General features: G+C 33.3%; 1 protein-coding gene across 1 annotated transcript in view; it reads right to left on the minus strand.

Annotated features, from left to right (window-relative positions):
* Positions 1 to 16,449, minus strand: part of NCAM2 (neural cell adhesion molecule 2) — a 263,496-nt gene that overhangs the window by 17,598 nt on the left and 229,449 nt on the right. The window contains exon 15 of the mRNA XM_077790949.2: positions 14,783 to 14,963. Coding sequence (XP_077647075.1) covers positions 14,783 to 14,963 — 181 coding nt within the window. The remainder of the gene's footprint in view (positions 1 to 14,782; positions 14,964 to 16,449) is intronic.

The following is a 16,449-nucleotide window of genomic DNA, read 5'->3' on the forward strand; positions in this document are numbered from 1 at the left end:
TTTAATTTTAGTGACTTTGATATTTGTGGTGGGGTGATTTTTTTTGTTTGTTGGTTTGTTTGGTTTGGTTTGGTTTTTTGGTATTTTGCTAGTTTGGGTTTTTTTAGTATTCATTATTGGATGAAACACTGTGAATAAAATGCAGATGCAATGCTAAACATTATCTCTGCAGATACAAAATACATCATGTAGATAGTACAAGAAAAAAAGAGCATTTAACAGCAATAAAGAAAATACAGATAGTAATGCTTTAAGTCAGTTTTCTTTATTACAAAAAATGAAGACAGAAGTTGCATGAACTAAAATGAACTTTGAACAACAGATGAAAGACACACTATATTACATATATTTCTTGACATTGTGTTTGGAAAGGTGCTGAGGGACATCACAGTTACACCATGCACACATTCTTCAGGGAAAAAGCAGAGATGACAACAAGTGCTGCATGCATGAAAAAAATCAGTGGAGCAAAATGGTAGTGAATTATGAGCAAGATAAAAATAAGCAATGTTTCACAAATTAAATTAACTACTTTAATTCCAGATTTTTCCTTGCCTTTCACATCTTTTTTGAAAACAGAAACTTACAGATATTGCAGTGTATTCAATATTTTTCACATAATTAGTTTTTAGTACATGGTATGAATTTTCACTTGTAATTCTGTTGGCAACATACACTGAGAAAGACTTACTTTGCTTCTATTATGAGAATTTAATACATGCATTAAAATAAAAATTTTATGTAAATAAAATATGCACCGCAAATTGACACTAAAAAAAATCAATCATGTAAAATAAATGTTTTTATTTTACTAATAATAAGAATAATATTATAATATAATATAATATAATAATATTATAATATAATATAATAATATATTATTTTACTAAGAATAAGAACTGCTTATAAGAATATTGTACAACATAACGGTAGTATGGTGGCAAGCATGACTACCACAGCTTCTTGGGACTTCAGACCCTATAATAAATGAACAAAAATGGATATTCCTACCTCAGTTCCTTGTTCTTTTTGTAAAATATCTAAACTTAGCACAGCACTCAAGTGTACAGCCTACATAAAACTATTGTTTCTAAACAGGCAAAGTTGGTTCATGTTTACACTTGGTATTTGATGCCGTCAGCTTTATATTAAGATGTCATTGACATTCAAGGGAAAAGGTGATTTTCCATCACTTATGAATAATGTCCGATAAATATGTAGCAATGGAAAACTGAACATTCCTTATATGCCTGAAGAAAGCTAATGGATAAATAAATGTGATAAGCATAAATGAGCCCTAAATATAGGAAAGATTTCAGTGATATTGCAGACCTCAGAAGCTACATTTCTCAATATAATATTCAATTTTCATCCTAAAATTAACATTTTCATTTTTTCCTTTGCTGCTAAAATTCCTAAAAAAATGAACAATCAGAAAACATCAACATACTGGACAACAAGTAGAAATTTGGCAACCATTAGCACAATCACAAATTGTGTACAAATATCCAATATGTCTTAAAAACAAAACAAAAAAAAACCAAAAACCCTACAACAGTTTTTTTCAGGCTTAATTAATTAACTTCATATTTGCATACACATTTGAGTGGTACCTATGCAGGTTTCCATGATGGAAAGAGAGTACATGGTAAGACCCTGAAAACTGACTGAAAATTGGTCATAAGGTTATGTGTATAATTAAATCACCATATCTTAATTGATCTTAAATAAATATCTTCATTTATCTTAAATAAATATTGTAAATAAATAAATATTGTTCACATGCATATAATATTTTTTCATCACTGCTTGGCCTTATACTTTCACAAAAAATTAAATGGAATGTTATTTTGTTATTTGGTAATAGTATGTTTTGTACACCTAACAAAACCATTCAGAAGATATATTTTATATCCAATATATGCAATACGCTTGTCTATTTCTTGGCAATATTTTTCCTATTTAGAGAGACAGCAATTTATATTCAAATAACCCTACAGCAGTAAAAAAAGGATCACATTTGAAGTTGCATTATGTAAATACTTTGATTTGTGAACAATTTGGAAATGTTAGGAACTTGTCAAAACTCTGGAAAGAAGAAAGACAACAAATAAAATCTGATTAGGAAAGAAGCCAGCCTTAGACTCTAAAGGTTGTAAATCAGAACATTTAAAAAATACTGTTCCTTAGAGATATACTGCTATATCACAGAATAATCATTACCCTTTTAAAGTTTCTGTGCCACCAATTTGGATTTAAGGCATAAGCTCAGCACAGAATATTTTAGGAATTCAGTGTTACAGACAGTTTAATATTAGCATTTCAAAATATGTGACAATGTTAAAAAAATTGTAACATTTTAAACTGTCAGTCATAAGACCTAAAATCCCTTTTACAATTACAACATTTAAGGGAACAAATTTACTTATCTAACATTAAGATACTAATGTCAGGAGTATATTGAATTCAATTTATGAAGACATATTTATCATTTTAATAGAGTTTAAATTACAATTTTAAGCTGTTCAGTCTATACCTATGAATTATAATTTAATTTGAAAATGTCTTTGTTCATTTTTTCCTCATTCTTATCTTTAAGAAGCCAAGATTTCAAAATCTTCTGAATACTCAGATTGCACAAAATACTGTGAAATAATCTCACTCTCATTGTTTTTAAAGATACAATTATGAAGCACTCATAAAGAGAAGTACAAACAAAGCTGTATTAGTCATTCATCTGAGGAGATATATGACAACCCAAGGACATTATTCTCTCCCACTTTATCTTTCTCATTACAGAGGTTTTGGGTCACTGCCCAGAACTGCCTGGCTCTGCAGTCACCTAATCCCCACAATATTGGCTTAAGTCATTTTCTTTGGAATTTGATGGGAAGAGGAAGGCCAAAAGAAAAGGATCACATTCAAAGTACTTGATAACACCAAAATACAAAGCACAGAATAATTTAAATTGGAGCAGACCTAAAATTTCTCTCACTTAATGGAGAAACTTTATGTAGTTTCCAGCTGAAGCTACTATCAGTTGGAAAAAGATAAGTGATAAGTGATCCAAATTTGTCTCTTTATGCCACTGGCATTGTGACACTGAGGATAAAAGGCAATTTGTCATTCATAATGTATATTTAGCTTCTTAAATTTCTCAAGGCTTTTCATTATCTCCTTCACAGTATGTTTGGAGAACTCACAGTCAATCAGTCTCTGTGCCCTAATTCCTATCTTGTCTTCTTATATACTTATCTGCAATATTAGAATAACTTGTTAGGACAATAAATTTATAGCCTATAAAGAGCTCTTCAAATGTCTTACTGGGATAGAAAAATTATATGTGAATTTTCATTTTTCTGCTTTTTGCATACCTGTAGTAGTGTCCCGTCTTGCTTTATTAAAACAAATTAAGAACAGTGACAAGTATGTGGAAGGTGAAAATATGTTAGACAACATTTAGTAGAATAGCATCAAGGTTTCAGAATTCAGAAAATTATGAAAATTCTACAAAATAAGTAAATATTGGGATCAGACTGTCTGTGCAACCTTATAAGATCCTATTTTATTTTTCAGTTTATGCAACAATATGTTACTCAAGACTTTAATCCAGTGGTATGTGCTCATTAGTTTTGATTGGATCTGCAATTTGATTTTCTTTACTGCTCAGAACAGCAACTATGTGTCCACAAGAGAAAATTCTGTTCCCTCATGTGTGTGTGGTGCCTGTCTTACAGAGGCATCAATTGAATGATTTCTCAAATCTGAAAGTTTTTGGTAACTTATATGTAGCTAGTAATTCCAAATCCACTATAATATAGTTAAAAAGAAAGGTTTCATTAATAATATTATCTAGCCTCCATTAGTTATGTCTCTTGGTTCAATAAGCACTTAATAATTTAAAAAATAAATAGTATATATTGGAAGGACACCTATACACCTAAATTACAAAGTCAATATATATATTCACATTGTTTGTGCATGGAAAAATGGGCTTTCACCTGACTGACCCTTAACAGGAACCCAAAGTTTCAACTCCTACAAAATTAGAAGAGAACATGTCTTTATCATACTATGTCAGGCACTCATCAATGTAATGAATTTCAAAGTAATGTCATGATATTAAGTCAAAGTGACAGAACATAGTGGCAAGGGCCATGGATGGAATAGTGTCTCAAGTTTACAGTGAGAACTTGTCTGCAGATCACAGTGAAACTAATGTTTTTTAGATAGCAATCTTTTCAATTCCAGCTACTTCATTACACTAAATATGTGAATTATTTTAAAAAGTATTTCTGTCAATAAATTATCTGTAGACTTACACACTGAAGACATCTTATGTGTGACATAGTCCAATTTTCTAAAATGATTGTTAGCTGGTTTAGATGAAAAGAGGTTTTAGTTTGATTTCCTAAAGGAAAGACTTCAAAAATATTTCAAAATTGGCAAAAATCATCATTAGCAATATTTCTTAGAAATAAGAAAATCCCTTAACTGAGTGAAGTTATATAGATACTTAATTTTGACTAATTGTTTTCCAATTTGTAAGATAATTTTTTTATATCCCAAAAGGTATGGACTATAAGGAGGAAAAACTCAACATATACAGTTAATATATCATGTTTGCTATATTTACTAACAATTTGAAGGGAACTGTTTTAAAATAAATATTTAATTCTGCCTTAGTTATAAAGTGCATTGCTTTCTCAGGTTATTCTGTATGCAACAGAGAAATGAACCATAAACCTAGACAACCACATGAATTTTAGAATCAAATATATGAAATAAAATATACATATGGACTCTTATTAAATGAAATCTTTTTCCTGAGGTTCTGCACACACTGCTGCAGAGCTCATAATCTATGATTTTAACCCATAAAACAAGAAAAAAATGTTTTTTCCATTTTTACTACAGGTCAAAATTGAACCCCTGGAGCTTCCAAGTCATAGAGATGAAATGAAATGTGGCACCTCTGCAATCACAAGAAGTGACTTTGGTGGGCAGGGACCTGTGTGCTGAGGCATGTCGGTGGAGAGGCACAGAAAAGTACTTGAAATGAAACACTACCAACTAAAACAATTAATAAATAATTGGTTAGAGAAGACTTGCCTGTTAAAATCCATTAGGAAGTACAAAACATGTCTGTATTCACAGAGGCATAGAATGGCCTGGGTTTGGAGGGACCTTAAAGATCATCCAACCCTCTGCTGTGGACAGGGACACCTTCCACTAGACCAGGTTTTTCAGAGCTCCATCCAGCCTGGATTTGAACCGTTTTTATTAAGCAAAAAGTTTTAAGTACCTTGTGTCAGGAACCAATGAAAGGAAAACGCTTTGCAGAGGATTAATGCAAAATGAAAATACTCTCCTGAAAGATGAACTGGTGGTGTACCTGGAAAGCCATGTGACTGACAGTGGTAAGGTCTCTGCATGAATTTCTTATAATCAAAACCTAGTTGAGAAAATAGAATCAAATCATGTTGACCAAATTCAGTAAGTCAGATTCTCCATGGTCCATCTGACTGAAGTGTCAAACATCATCTGTTGAATTTGTCACAAAACTCACCAGGCTTCCAAAAAGCCCAGTGAAGAATTTTGCACACACAGACTGAAGTAATTACACTATTTAGGATCTTGACTAGGAATGGAAACTTTGGAAGAGCTGTAGAAAAGTACAAATTTTTTAAGGTCCGTGTTTATTTTCCTGCAAATAACAAATTAGGAGAGATAGGAAGAATACATATTGCTTGCCTTATCATCAACAGTATAAGAGCATGCACCAGAAACTTAAGACTACAATGAGAGAGAAAACAGCAGCATTCAGCTGCAGGGACTGGCCTCCATTTTCACGTCTAGTAGCTTCACAGCATCTGTCTGTGTGGATAAGAATAGTTATACAAAATCAAGAGTATGAAAAAGAAGTACATTTTAGAAAAAACAGTGGAAAAGTTGAAACAACATGAAAAGGAAAGTATGAAAAGGAAAAAAAATATTGACAGTGGTAAAGAAAAAAGAGAAAGAATATTTGCATTGTGCCAAAGACAGTCACTTGAAAGACATTACTCTAACAGTAACATTAAATTATGATTAAAGCACAGATGGAATGGCAACCATTGAAGTACTCTGGCCAGATCTATATAATCTAGCACTAAAACTGTGGAAAAGATGTACCTCCATAGAGGCAACGTGGTCCTCCTCAGCAGCCAAAGTAGCAAATTGTTCTGGTCTAATTTTAAAATCATTTATTTAAGTGCCTAAGCATGTTTCTTGCTTCCCCTTGAGACCATTCAGCCAAGCACAACCTAAATACAATTTTGACTTTTATGTCAGAAGTACTTGGAACTCACAAAACTGCCATGTAACTGTCCTGTAACTATTAGAAATAGTGATTACTGACTATATAAAGTAAGGAGTATTGAAAGCAAGGAGAAACACCAGCCCATAGGCTGAAAGGAGAAACTAGAACTGTGTCAATAATTGCACAAAAAGAAGGTTCCAGTCATACACAAGAGGAGACAAACTTGTTTATCTGTTTCTCCTTGCTAATGAATTCATCTTCTTCCTGAATTATTGTAGGAGTTCACAATGGGTCACCATGAAAACTGGCTTCAATAATATGGACACAGATCCAATTAAAATATGAATGACCCATGCAATTAGCACATGCAGCTTGGTAATTCGATATTGACTTTGACACTAGAGTGGGAACAAAGTAGCTTCTTAGACATTCACATCCTCACAGTATGTCTGGTTACAATTACAGAGTTTGAATATATTTTTTCAACAAATATTTATATTGAAGTTTAAGATTTTGTCAAATAATACAGTCAAATTTATGCAATATATAGTACATTGACTAGATTCTTATTCTCCAGCTACAGTGACACAATTATTATACTGCTACTGATTAATACCAGTGTTAAGCTAATATTTTGAAAAATACTTAAAAAGAAATGAAAATGTATAAAACCTTATGCAGCATAAGCAATTACCTTGGTTAAATCTTTACTTTAAAACTGATTTAAGAAATTGTAATGGAAGCAAACCATAAAGCTAAATATATTCTTTATGAATAATATTTAATCAACGCATTATCTTCTTATCACACAAATTCCCCTGTTATTGCACAAATATATACATAATAACTATCATATGTAGGTCACTATCAAGTAGAAAAGGCAGCAATATAAATAAATTAAGAACAATTATGGACATTTTTCTATCCTCACCCATATCTCTACTGTGATGTTTCCAATTATACATATTGTGTTCAAGCCATTCAAAATTCACAACCAATTCTTTATCTTAAGACTTAAATAGTTTGGTCCATATACTCATAGAAAAAAGTTTCTATACTCATAGAAAAAAAAAACAAAAACAAGACACAAACCTTGAGCACATTAAACTTCCACATTTACTTCAATAATTCAGCTTTTAAATATTTTTAGAGAATATACCTAAGCATTTCATCTTTTAATTGGCACTCATGGATATTTTAATTAGAACGCATCATAATGCTAGCAATTACCTGCAACAAATAATAAGGATTAGATTACCATACATATAAAGTGTGGCCTTGCACTTCAACATTCAACATTTATAGTGATTTTCTTTTTTCCTCATGGCATTTTAAAAGATAAGCAAACTAAAATTCATATGATAAAAGAAAAAAAATTAAATTCTTTCTGAAGCAGAAATTCTGAGAATACAGAATAGCTCTTTGATTGCTGCTTCACTGCTATTCAGTGGTAGTTAATGTCAGTGAGAGCTGTACCATAAGAATAAGATTTCATTAAAAAATATATTTTTTTCCTGTTAAAATCTTTGATGGTGCAAGCATTTTATGTCTCTCTCTCTCTCTCTCTCTCTGATTCACATCAAGTAAGTTCTATCAATTTTAGTGAGGGATTTCTATCCCTTTTCATGTAATAACTTTAGTCTTTGCAGGAGTGGAGCAAACAGCTGGTTTTAGCCTAGAGCAAGAACATGCCTTATCACTTTCAACAATGAAAATTTCCAGGATTTGAAAAGAAATGGCTTATTCAGCAAATTCTAATACTGGTTTTCAAAACAAAACCAAATAGGTTTAATGGAGGCTGTTATCTTTCTGAAGTTTTAGATATTAATCTGATTGGTGTGGGTCCTACTGACTTTTCTCAAAGCAGGAGATCTCAAAGATACATTTCATCTCTCTATTCTTTTCAGAAAATAAAAAAAATTATTCTTCCATCACAGCAATATTGCCTGAAGAATTTACACTTTCAGCTCAGGATTATGATCTGAACAAAAGTCAGACAAAAGTCCTCATTTTCAAATTATTATTTTGGAATTAAAATATCCTTCAGCCTATGAGAAAATGAGTCAGGTAACTTCACAAGGATAACGTGGCAGCTCTTCCTTGCTTTGAGAATATGATCAGAGCTCCAATGAGGCTGACATCCCACAGGTTTTCCTTTCTGACTCCTGCATTTTGCTCTTCATTTTAGATTTAGCTCAAACCCTAACTAGTCAGATCTGTAGAGACAGCCTGAGAAATCCTGTAATGCACAAAATCATACAAAAGAGACACTAATTCTTGATTTAAAATTTCAGATCTGTAGAAATTTTACCTGTGAAAATCTTTCAAACTTCTGTGTTTTTTCTTTTGTGGTTTAAATTTATGGTGGCTGTCCAGGTTGGTGTAAGGATCAAGGGTCATAAAATTTCACCTAGTTTTTTCCAAATCACTCCAAATGTTAGAAGTGTGTGAGGGTTTAATATAATTGTACCACAGAGAATTTTACTTCTATTTTCAGATAAGACTTTATAAGGAAATTTCACTAATGTTTTAATTTTGAAGTCTCAATCTCTGACAAATTTAGTGAAATTGTCAGCTATATTCAAAAGTTATCAGAAGCCACAAACTGATGGATGTTTGCGCATGTACACACACATGCACACACACACACATATGCACAGAAAGGCAGTGTATTCACAAACCATAGGCTTAAACTCAGACCAATCCTGAAAGATTCTACAGTCTTTTTATGGAGATTTAAATGGGCAATTTGTAAGCCACAAGTGATGACATTAGGTCCTAGCTCAAGTACCCACTGGCAGCCTTTATAGCTTTTTCTATGGAAAGAGAATACTAAAGGTCCCCACAGTTTCCCTAATTTAACTTTTAATGATGGAACATAACATTTCCTCGAATTAAGAATAGGTACTAAAAGCCAAATCAGTGGTCAATAAGGGTTTCAATTCTGTTCGACGTCATTAATGATTTTTGGGATGGGGCACTGAGTATACTCAGCAACTTTTCTGGTGACACACGACTCAGAGGAGTGGCTGAGGAACCAGACAGTGGTTTTGCCACCCAGAGGGACCTCAGCAGCCCAGGGAAATGGGCTGACAGGAACATTGGGAAGTTCAACAAGAGGAAGTGCAAACCTCTGCTCCGGGAAAAAAAACAATCCTGGTGACCAGTTCACAGCTAAGGGCCACCCAGCTGGAAAGCAGCTTTGCAGAAAAGGTCCTGGGGGTCTTTTTTTTTAACACCAAGTTTAACAAGAGGCAGCAATATGCTCTGAAGGCAAAAAAGGTTAATGGAAATGACAGCAGAGGCCTTGGTCATGCAAGCCTCCTCTCACAGGATACTGAACTTGAGGCTTGGTTGTAATCACATAAAATCTGATTTCAAACAGATAAGAAATGAACTAAAATCTAGGAAAAGTGTTTCAAAGGCCACAAGGGCTGTTCAGTCTGGAAGTTTGCCCATAGGAATGGTCAGTCAATGAATGTTACACACTTTTGTGGTGGAGAACAGAACATGAGGGAGGAAGGTGGCTTTTTTGGCTTCTCTTAGTGGATGCATGGTCAGGGGTGGGGTAAGCCTTCAGAGAAGGGGGACAATGAGCTAGAGAACTAGAGAGGCTGTGCCAGGGCACCCACACAGCCCATGGGTTGAAGGGGTGTGAGAGAAATATGAAACAGGAATATGCTCTTTGATTGCAAGAGGTGACAGGAACAAAAACCTTCCCCAGCTACACAGATGGGATCATACAGCACTGCTTTCTACCCTCAAAAGGTCACCTAATTGCTTGACTGAGAGCAAAACTCAAGGAAAATACTTGCCCTGAAAGAAAACTGTGAGAATCAGGGAAACTTGTTTCTGTTTTGCTATAATTAGTAATTTTGATTTTCTGGATGCAAAACCAGAAGCTTCTAGTCTAACAAAACACTGTCCAAATAGCTCAAAAGCTCTAGTAATACACCATAAAATGTATATACATAAATGCAACCCCAAATATATACACACATACTTAAAGCAATGATAAGAGCTGCTTTTATTTTTCATTCACATCAAGACCACTGCAGATTCCATTGTATTATTGTAAAAACTAATGATAAAAATCATGTTTGACATTGGTGGTGATGAGAAAAAATACTATGTATTACTGTCCCTCTCTTGCCTCACACTATGTGATTTAAAGTGTAGTGATACACAGGCATGGAAAAAAAATAGATGAGATGTTCAAGGGATTAAAACATTTTCAGGAATGGAAATAAAAAATTACTATCAAAGTTCATGCAGTATTGGAAAAAAACAAACAAACAAAAAACCTTCAAACAACCAATATCACAAAGTAAGAAAAATGGATCTAAGAGGGTCTTGTTATCCCCAAATATTTTTTTCATTTTCCCACTATTGCACAGAGTTATTAACTTTTAGTGAAGAAGAAAAAAAAAAACTGTGGTAAAACACAACTTGCAACCTTTTTTAATATATCTACTGGCCTTTCAAAGTAACAGCACTGACTGGGTAAGAGCCTTTGGAAAATGGCACTTTCATAAATCTGCTGGTAATTCCTGAAAATATATTTAACACTTGCAGAAAGGATCTTTTTTTAGCACCTTTTTTCCATCTTCTTTTGAGATTTAGTATAAACCTGTACACGTGTTTTTAGGTTGCAACTGCAATGGTTCAGGATGACAACAGATTTGGAGACTTTTGCACTAGCTGTGGGGTACAAAGACAGGATCTCTGTCTTCTTGCCCCTACAAATGGGCTGAAATCTGGGAGCTGATGGACTTGAGCTGTTCCCAGGGGCTTTTATGGCTGCAGAGGTTAGTCCATGCTCTCCTAACATGGATAAAGAGCTAAAGCACACAGTTCCTTTGACAATCCCACAGGACTAGAAGCTTAACCCAGAAGAAAATGTTATAAAACATTACAAATCAGCACTAAAAGTGTGATAAATACTCAGAGGCAAACACACCGAGGTTAGGGTGGCACCTGCCTGCAAGGATTGCTAACTGACATCCCTAGTGAAATTCTGGAACACATAAAATTCTACATTTAAGACTGTGTTATTCTTTCTCCTAGCATGAGTTCATGTTCATATGCCTAAGTGAAATGTGAACTACAGATATAGAATTGTGACCACAAAAAAACCCTTAAAAAAGTACGAAGGAAAATGGTGTGTGTGTTGTGTCTGTGTATAATATTATATTCATATATATATATATATATATATATATATTTATATACATTAATAAATTTATACATTCAGTCATTTAAGTAAAAATTATTTAAGAAGGTTTGCTGGGCATTTCTCAAAGTCAGTGCAAGTTTCTATTGATAAAACCTTTAGAAAACCAGGACAAATTCATTAAAAGGATTACAAATTGTGAGGAACTAATTACAAATGTGAGTGGCTCAGTGAATGGACACTGTGTTACAGGCCTAGGAATACACATTATGAATCAAGTAGATCTACTTTTGGAGGCTGCTGAGGCCATCCATATGAAAATTTAAAGGAATGTCTGTCTCATTTAGGCACCTCCCTGATGCCAGTGATCAATTAGCAGCCTCAAGCTCCTTCCCAGAGCTAAGACTATTACTGGAAGATCATCTTGTGCTATCATGGGGTTTGACTCGCAGCCAGGAGCTGGTACTTGCACACTTCCCTGGGAAACAGAAGCTGTGGATTCAGTGCCCACAGGAGCTGTATATTCACATAAGTAGAGTTTTGGCTTCAGCTCCTGTCCCTAGGGATTAGTACTTCTGCCTGATATTCAATGGCTTTTGAAAGCACAAGCAAGCTTCTTCTGCAGAATTTAGAAGCAATGTTTTAGTTCCTGTGAATACTCCTATTTCCCTGTTGTCCCCACTGAAGGACAGCCAACATGTCCTTGCTTCCATCTCCCTTTAGTCATGCTTCAGCCTCCCTGATTTATTGCATTAGCTTGCATACACTTCACCAGTGTATTATTCTATATGTAGTTAACCAACAAACTATGCTTGGGATAAGTAATATTCATGAGATTGCATCCATAGGGTCTACAGATTTATTTCTCTTTAAATTTAGAACAAGACATAAACACTCAGTTCAGGTGAAGTGCCACAAATTTGGGCAAATACAGATGTACACCTTCAGGAGTCTTAGGGGCTTTTCTAATAATTACATTATTAATATGAAAGGAACCTCAATTACTGTAGCTAATGATGCAGATTTCTTTCAAAAATCTACCCAGATTTATTCTTGTTGCCTATGTACTGTGTAAAATTTACACAGGACATAAACCTAGCTGTTTATACCAAAGCCTCAAACAAATAGTGCATCATCAGAGTTAACTGACATCAGAAAGAATATTTCTGCTTCTCTTAAGCGTTTTATACATAAACTGTATTATGTTTTAATGGATGACATTCATATTTTTGCAGCATTATGTATATATGTATATAATATTGTATGGTAGGTATAATATTATGTCATTTCAAAACAAGATAATCATGCTGACTCATGAATATGAAGGCTTATGTTGCACTGATTCTAAATGTCTTTTGACATACTTTCAAAAATTGCCTACAGAATGTTCTTATGATGGGAATTTCACACTCTCTTTCAGGCTTTGAAAAAGCAGTTGTCAAGGAAACTAATTAGTTCCACAATCATAATTGCAGTAATGATTCTTATAAAGAAGACTTGAAGTTAAATAGTGCAACAGACTTATAACTACGTAGAGGTTATGGGAGAGCACTGAAAGGAAAACACCTCTAAGAACCTATAAAACTTTTTAGAGAGAAGTGTTGTATCTTTATTCTGAAATTAAATTAACTAAACTACTTTTTACTTGAATGTCTAGAGACCACGTATGTCATTTACTGAGGAGAATTAATTTTCTCTGCTACAGCAGCTATGGCAATAGTCCAGAATAGTTTACATAATTATAAAAGGTTAAAGTTAGAATACATTGCAAAAGAAGTAATACTTTTGTTTCACATATGCAAAATTGAAAAATGCCTTATCTCTTCCCTAAGTAAGTTTATACTTTCTACTTGACAGATATTTTTGTTTCCTTGGGACAATGAGTTTCCCTACATTTCTTTTTCACTTTTCTTTTTCAATCATGGGAAATTTTATTTCTGAATGATGGCAATCACAAGGCTCTGCCTGTTTAAAAACAAGTACACAGAACCTATTGAGACCCTGAATTTCAATCAAGATGCAAATCAGCTTTACTTCAATTCAAGTGCATAAACCAAATATTTGTACTAGAACTGAATCTGAGTCTATGGATGAATTACAAATGTATTTTCTTTTCAATACATAAAAGGTAAGGATACATACAATATTAAAAAACACTTCTATAGAATATTCAAAAATTTTGCAGAGATCTTGAGATAATTTTCCTGAATATATATTTGAAGGAAACTTAAAATAGACAAGAAAAAAATAGCCAGTTATTTCAAAATTTTATGAAAGCACACTAGTCCATGACTCGTTCCAGCCCATTGGCACTGTATCAATGCTAGTCAGGTGTTCAGACTGAAATACAGGTATTAATATGGCTTACATTTCTATATATTTGCCATTTATTTGGCAAGTTTTTGTTGATTCTAAAACAATAACAATTTTTAAAATGGAAGTTATAAAATACTATGTTAGAGGATTTAGAGCCTGATCTTTCAAGGGTAATGATGATACTGATCTAATTTGGAAACAGTTATTAAAGATGCAGCTCATATGTTTAACTAGAAGCTTGAAATCTTTTCCTCATAGTATTTTCTTTATAAAAATTAGTATTACCCATAATACTTCAGAAAATACCTTATTTTAGGTTTATCATTAATGAAATAATTTTTCATTGTTGCATCAAAATAAAGCCTTATATTAGAAAGCATTAAAACTCATACACTCACTCTGAACTAAAATGCAGTTTTTCTTAAATAGAAATACAGACTCAAAAATATTATTATTTACAGACCCAAAAATATGAACAAAGTTTCTATAAATTTCAGATGTTGTAAATCAGCCTCATAGAAGACTGGTTGCTATGTTAGGGTGAATCATTCAGACATTATTTAAAAAGAGTATTTGAAGTCTTAACCTCATCAGACACTAAAATAAATGCCTTCATTATATGTATAGCTCAAAGCACATGTAGAGATGGGACTGAAATCAAGAATTCTAGAAAATAACTGGCTTAACCAGACAATAGGCAGTACAAGGCAACTTGAAAACCGAGTGTATCTTAAATGTGGTATTTCTTGTTGATTGCCGTCAACAGAGTTGAAGAAACAATGTTTCTTCTATACTTAAAATTATTTTATTACTAAGAAAAAGTAGGACACAGGGTATCATTTAAGGGTTCTGAATCAATTTTTTGCTGATAATAAAATCTGGGGTCTCACATTTTTCCAGTCCAAGACTTCAGTTATGTTTTGCTAACTATACACAGTGTACTATGAGTTGGAAATAATTCATAGAGAGCAAACACGATGAAATTAACTTACCTGTAATAATGTTGGGCTTTGGTGGCATGCTGAATTCATACAATGTTGGTTCAGAATAACCCAGTCTGTTGGCAGCTGTAATTTGTACTTCATATCCCATGGTCCACTGAAGATGCTCTAAGATGATGTGGTCTCTACTACCCTGCACTTTTTTCTCTAGCCACTGGTCTTCCTTATCTTTCTGTAAAGATGAAAATATTTCTTTCAATTCTCCCAAATGCTTGTATTATTTATATATTATTTATATACAGTTTAAAGTCTGTATATACATGATGCTCAAAGATATAGTGTTGCCTTTACAGAGGTTATGAACACTGATCTAATTTTGGAGTTCTGAATACTTAGGCTTTTTGTAATTTTGACTACTCCTTATCATGTTTCCACAATGTGGATTTAGAGAATTTTGTGGTCAATCCTTATAAACTTTTTGGCTTCAATTTATTCTTTGCTCAAATACTAGGTTTTATTTTATAGACCAGCAGGCTAATTACTTATATAATAAAATGCTAAAAATAAATTATGTAAGATGTTTATTTTATACAAACATATCAATGTTTGATCAATATTCATTCAAACAAACTTGCCATTAAACCCATTATTGAACTGTTAATGAGTCCAGCTGTGCTTATATCACACATTAGTTATTTAACATAATATACACTAATTGTAGCAATATGGGAACATTTCACAAACCAGGTTGTGTACAAAAATATAAACATCATTGAGAAAATATGTCTACACCTGTAAGAAGATACATGCAAATCTTTAGGATGGTGTTCTAGACAAAAAAGGATTCTCGTAATTTCTCATAGTTCAGGTAATTAGGACATTGATAAAAAGAGAAAAAATGAGGACTTTAGGGTGCAAACTTAATTCTGGCATTTCATAAATCTGGATTTCTTACCTATGCAATTGCTACCTTCAGTGCATAATACATTTACTTTTTTATACAAGTAGAAATTACACAGTTAGTAATCAGAAGAAGCATAAAACATATATTGTCAAACCATAAATTCATCTTGTTCAAAGGACAACCAATAACAGTCAGCAAGAATCCATGCAGTCCTACCCTTATGAGACACTGAGGTACAATAGCATGGCTCAAATATCTTTTGAGAGACAGATCCTGGCCATCCAACCCCTAAGCGACACAGACCCAATCAGTGGGTATAAACCACATGGGAAAATTTAAAGCCAAACAAACTTATAATAACTGCAAGTGTAGCTTTTTAGCTGCACACTACTCAGCAGCTTATATTTAGGCTCTTTGCTGAGCCTAAATCCTCAAGCATCTTGGTCTTCACTGATACAGGTTTCAGAGAAAATAGCAAATAATTTAGAGAGTTCAGGGACCAGTCATGTTCCTTATGACTTACTTTTTATTTGTCCCCAGTCTTCAAAAAATAAAGGACACACTCAATTCCCTTGTGTGCACTGTTGCAATAATTTATTTATCAGGTCTGAGGCTGACAATTTTTCCATACTGATTTTGCCTTTTCATAAACTTTTTTGCTTTGTCTATGTTAGCATTGGTATTGTCACATGATAGTTCTGAGAATGATTAAAATCCAACGAAACCTATTTTCAGGAATATTTTCATCCAGGTGAAGCTTCCTACTTGGTGCAGTGATAGACAAATGAAAAACATCAGAATGGTTGGTCAGTTA

This window comes from Lonchura striata, chromosome 1 (assembly GCF_050655825.1).
Source record: "Lonchura striata isolate lonStrDom1 chromosome 1, ASM5065582v1, whole genome shotgun sequence".
Lineage (NCBI taxonomy): Eukaryota > Metazoa > Chordata > Aves > Passeriformes > Estrildidae > Lonchura > Lonchura striata.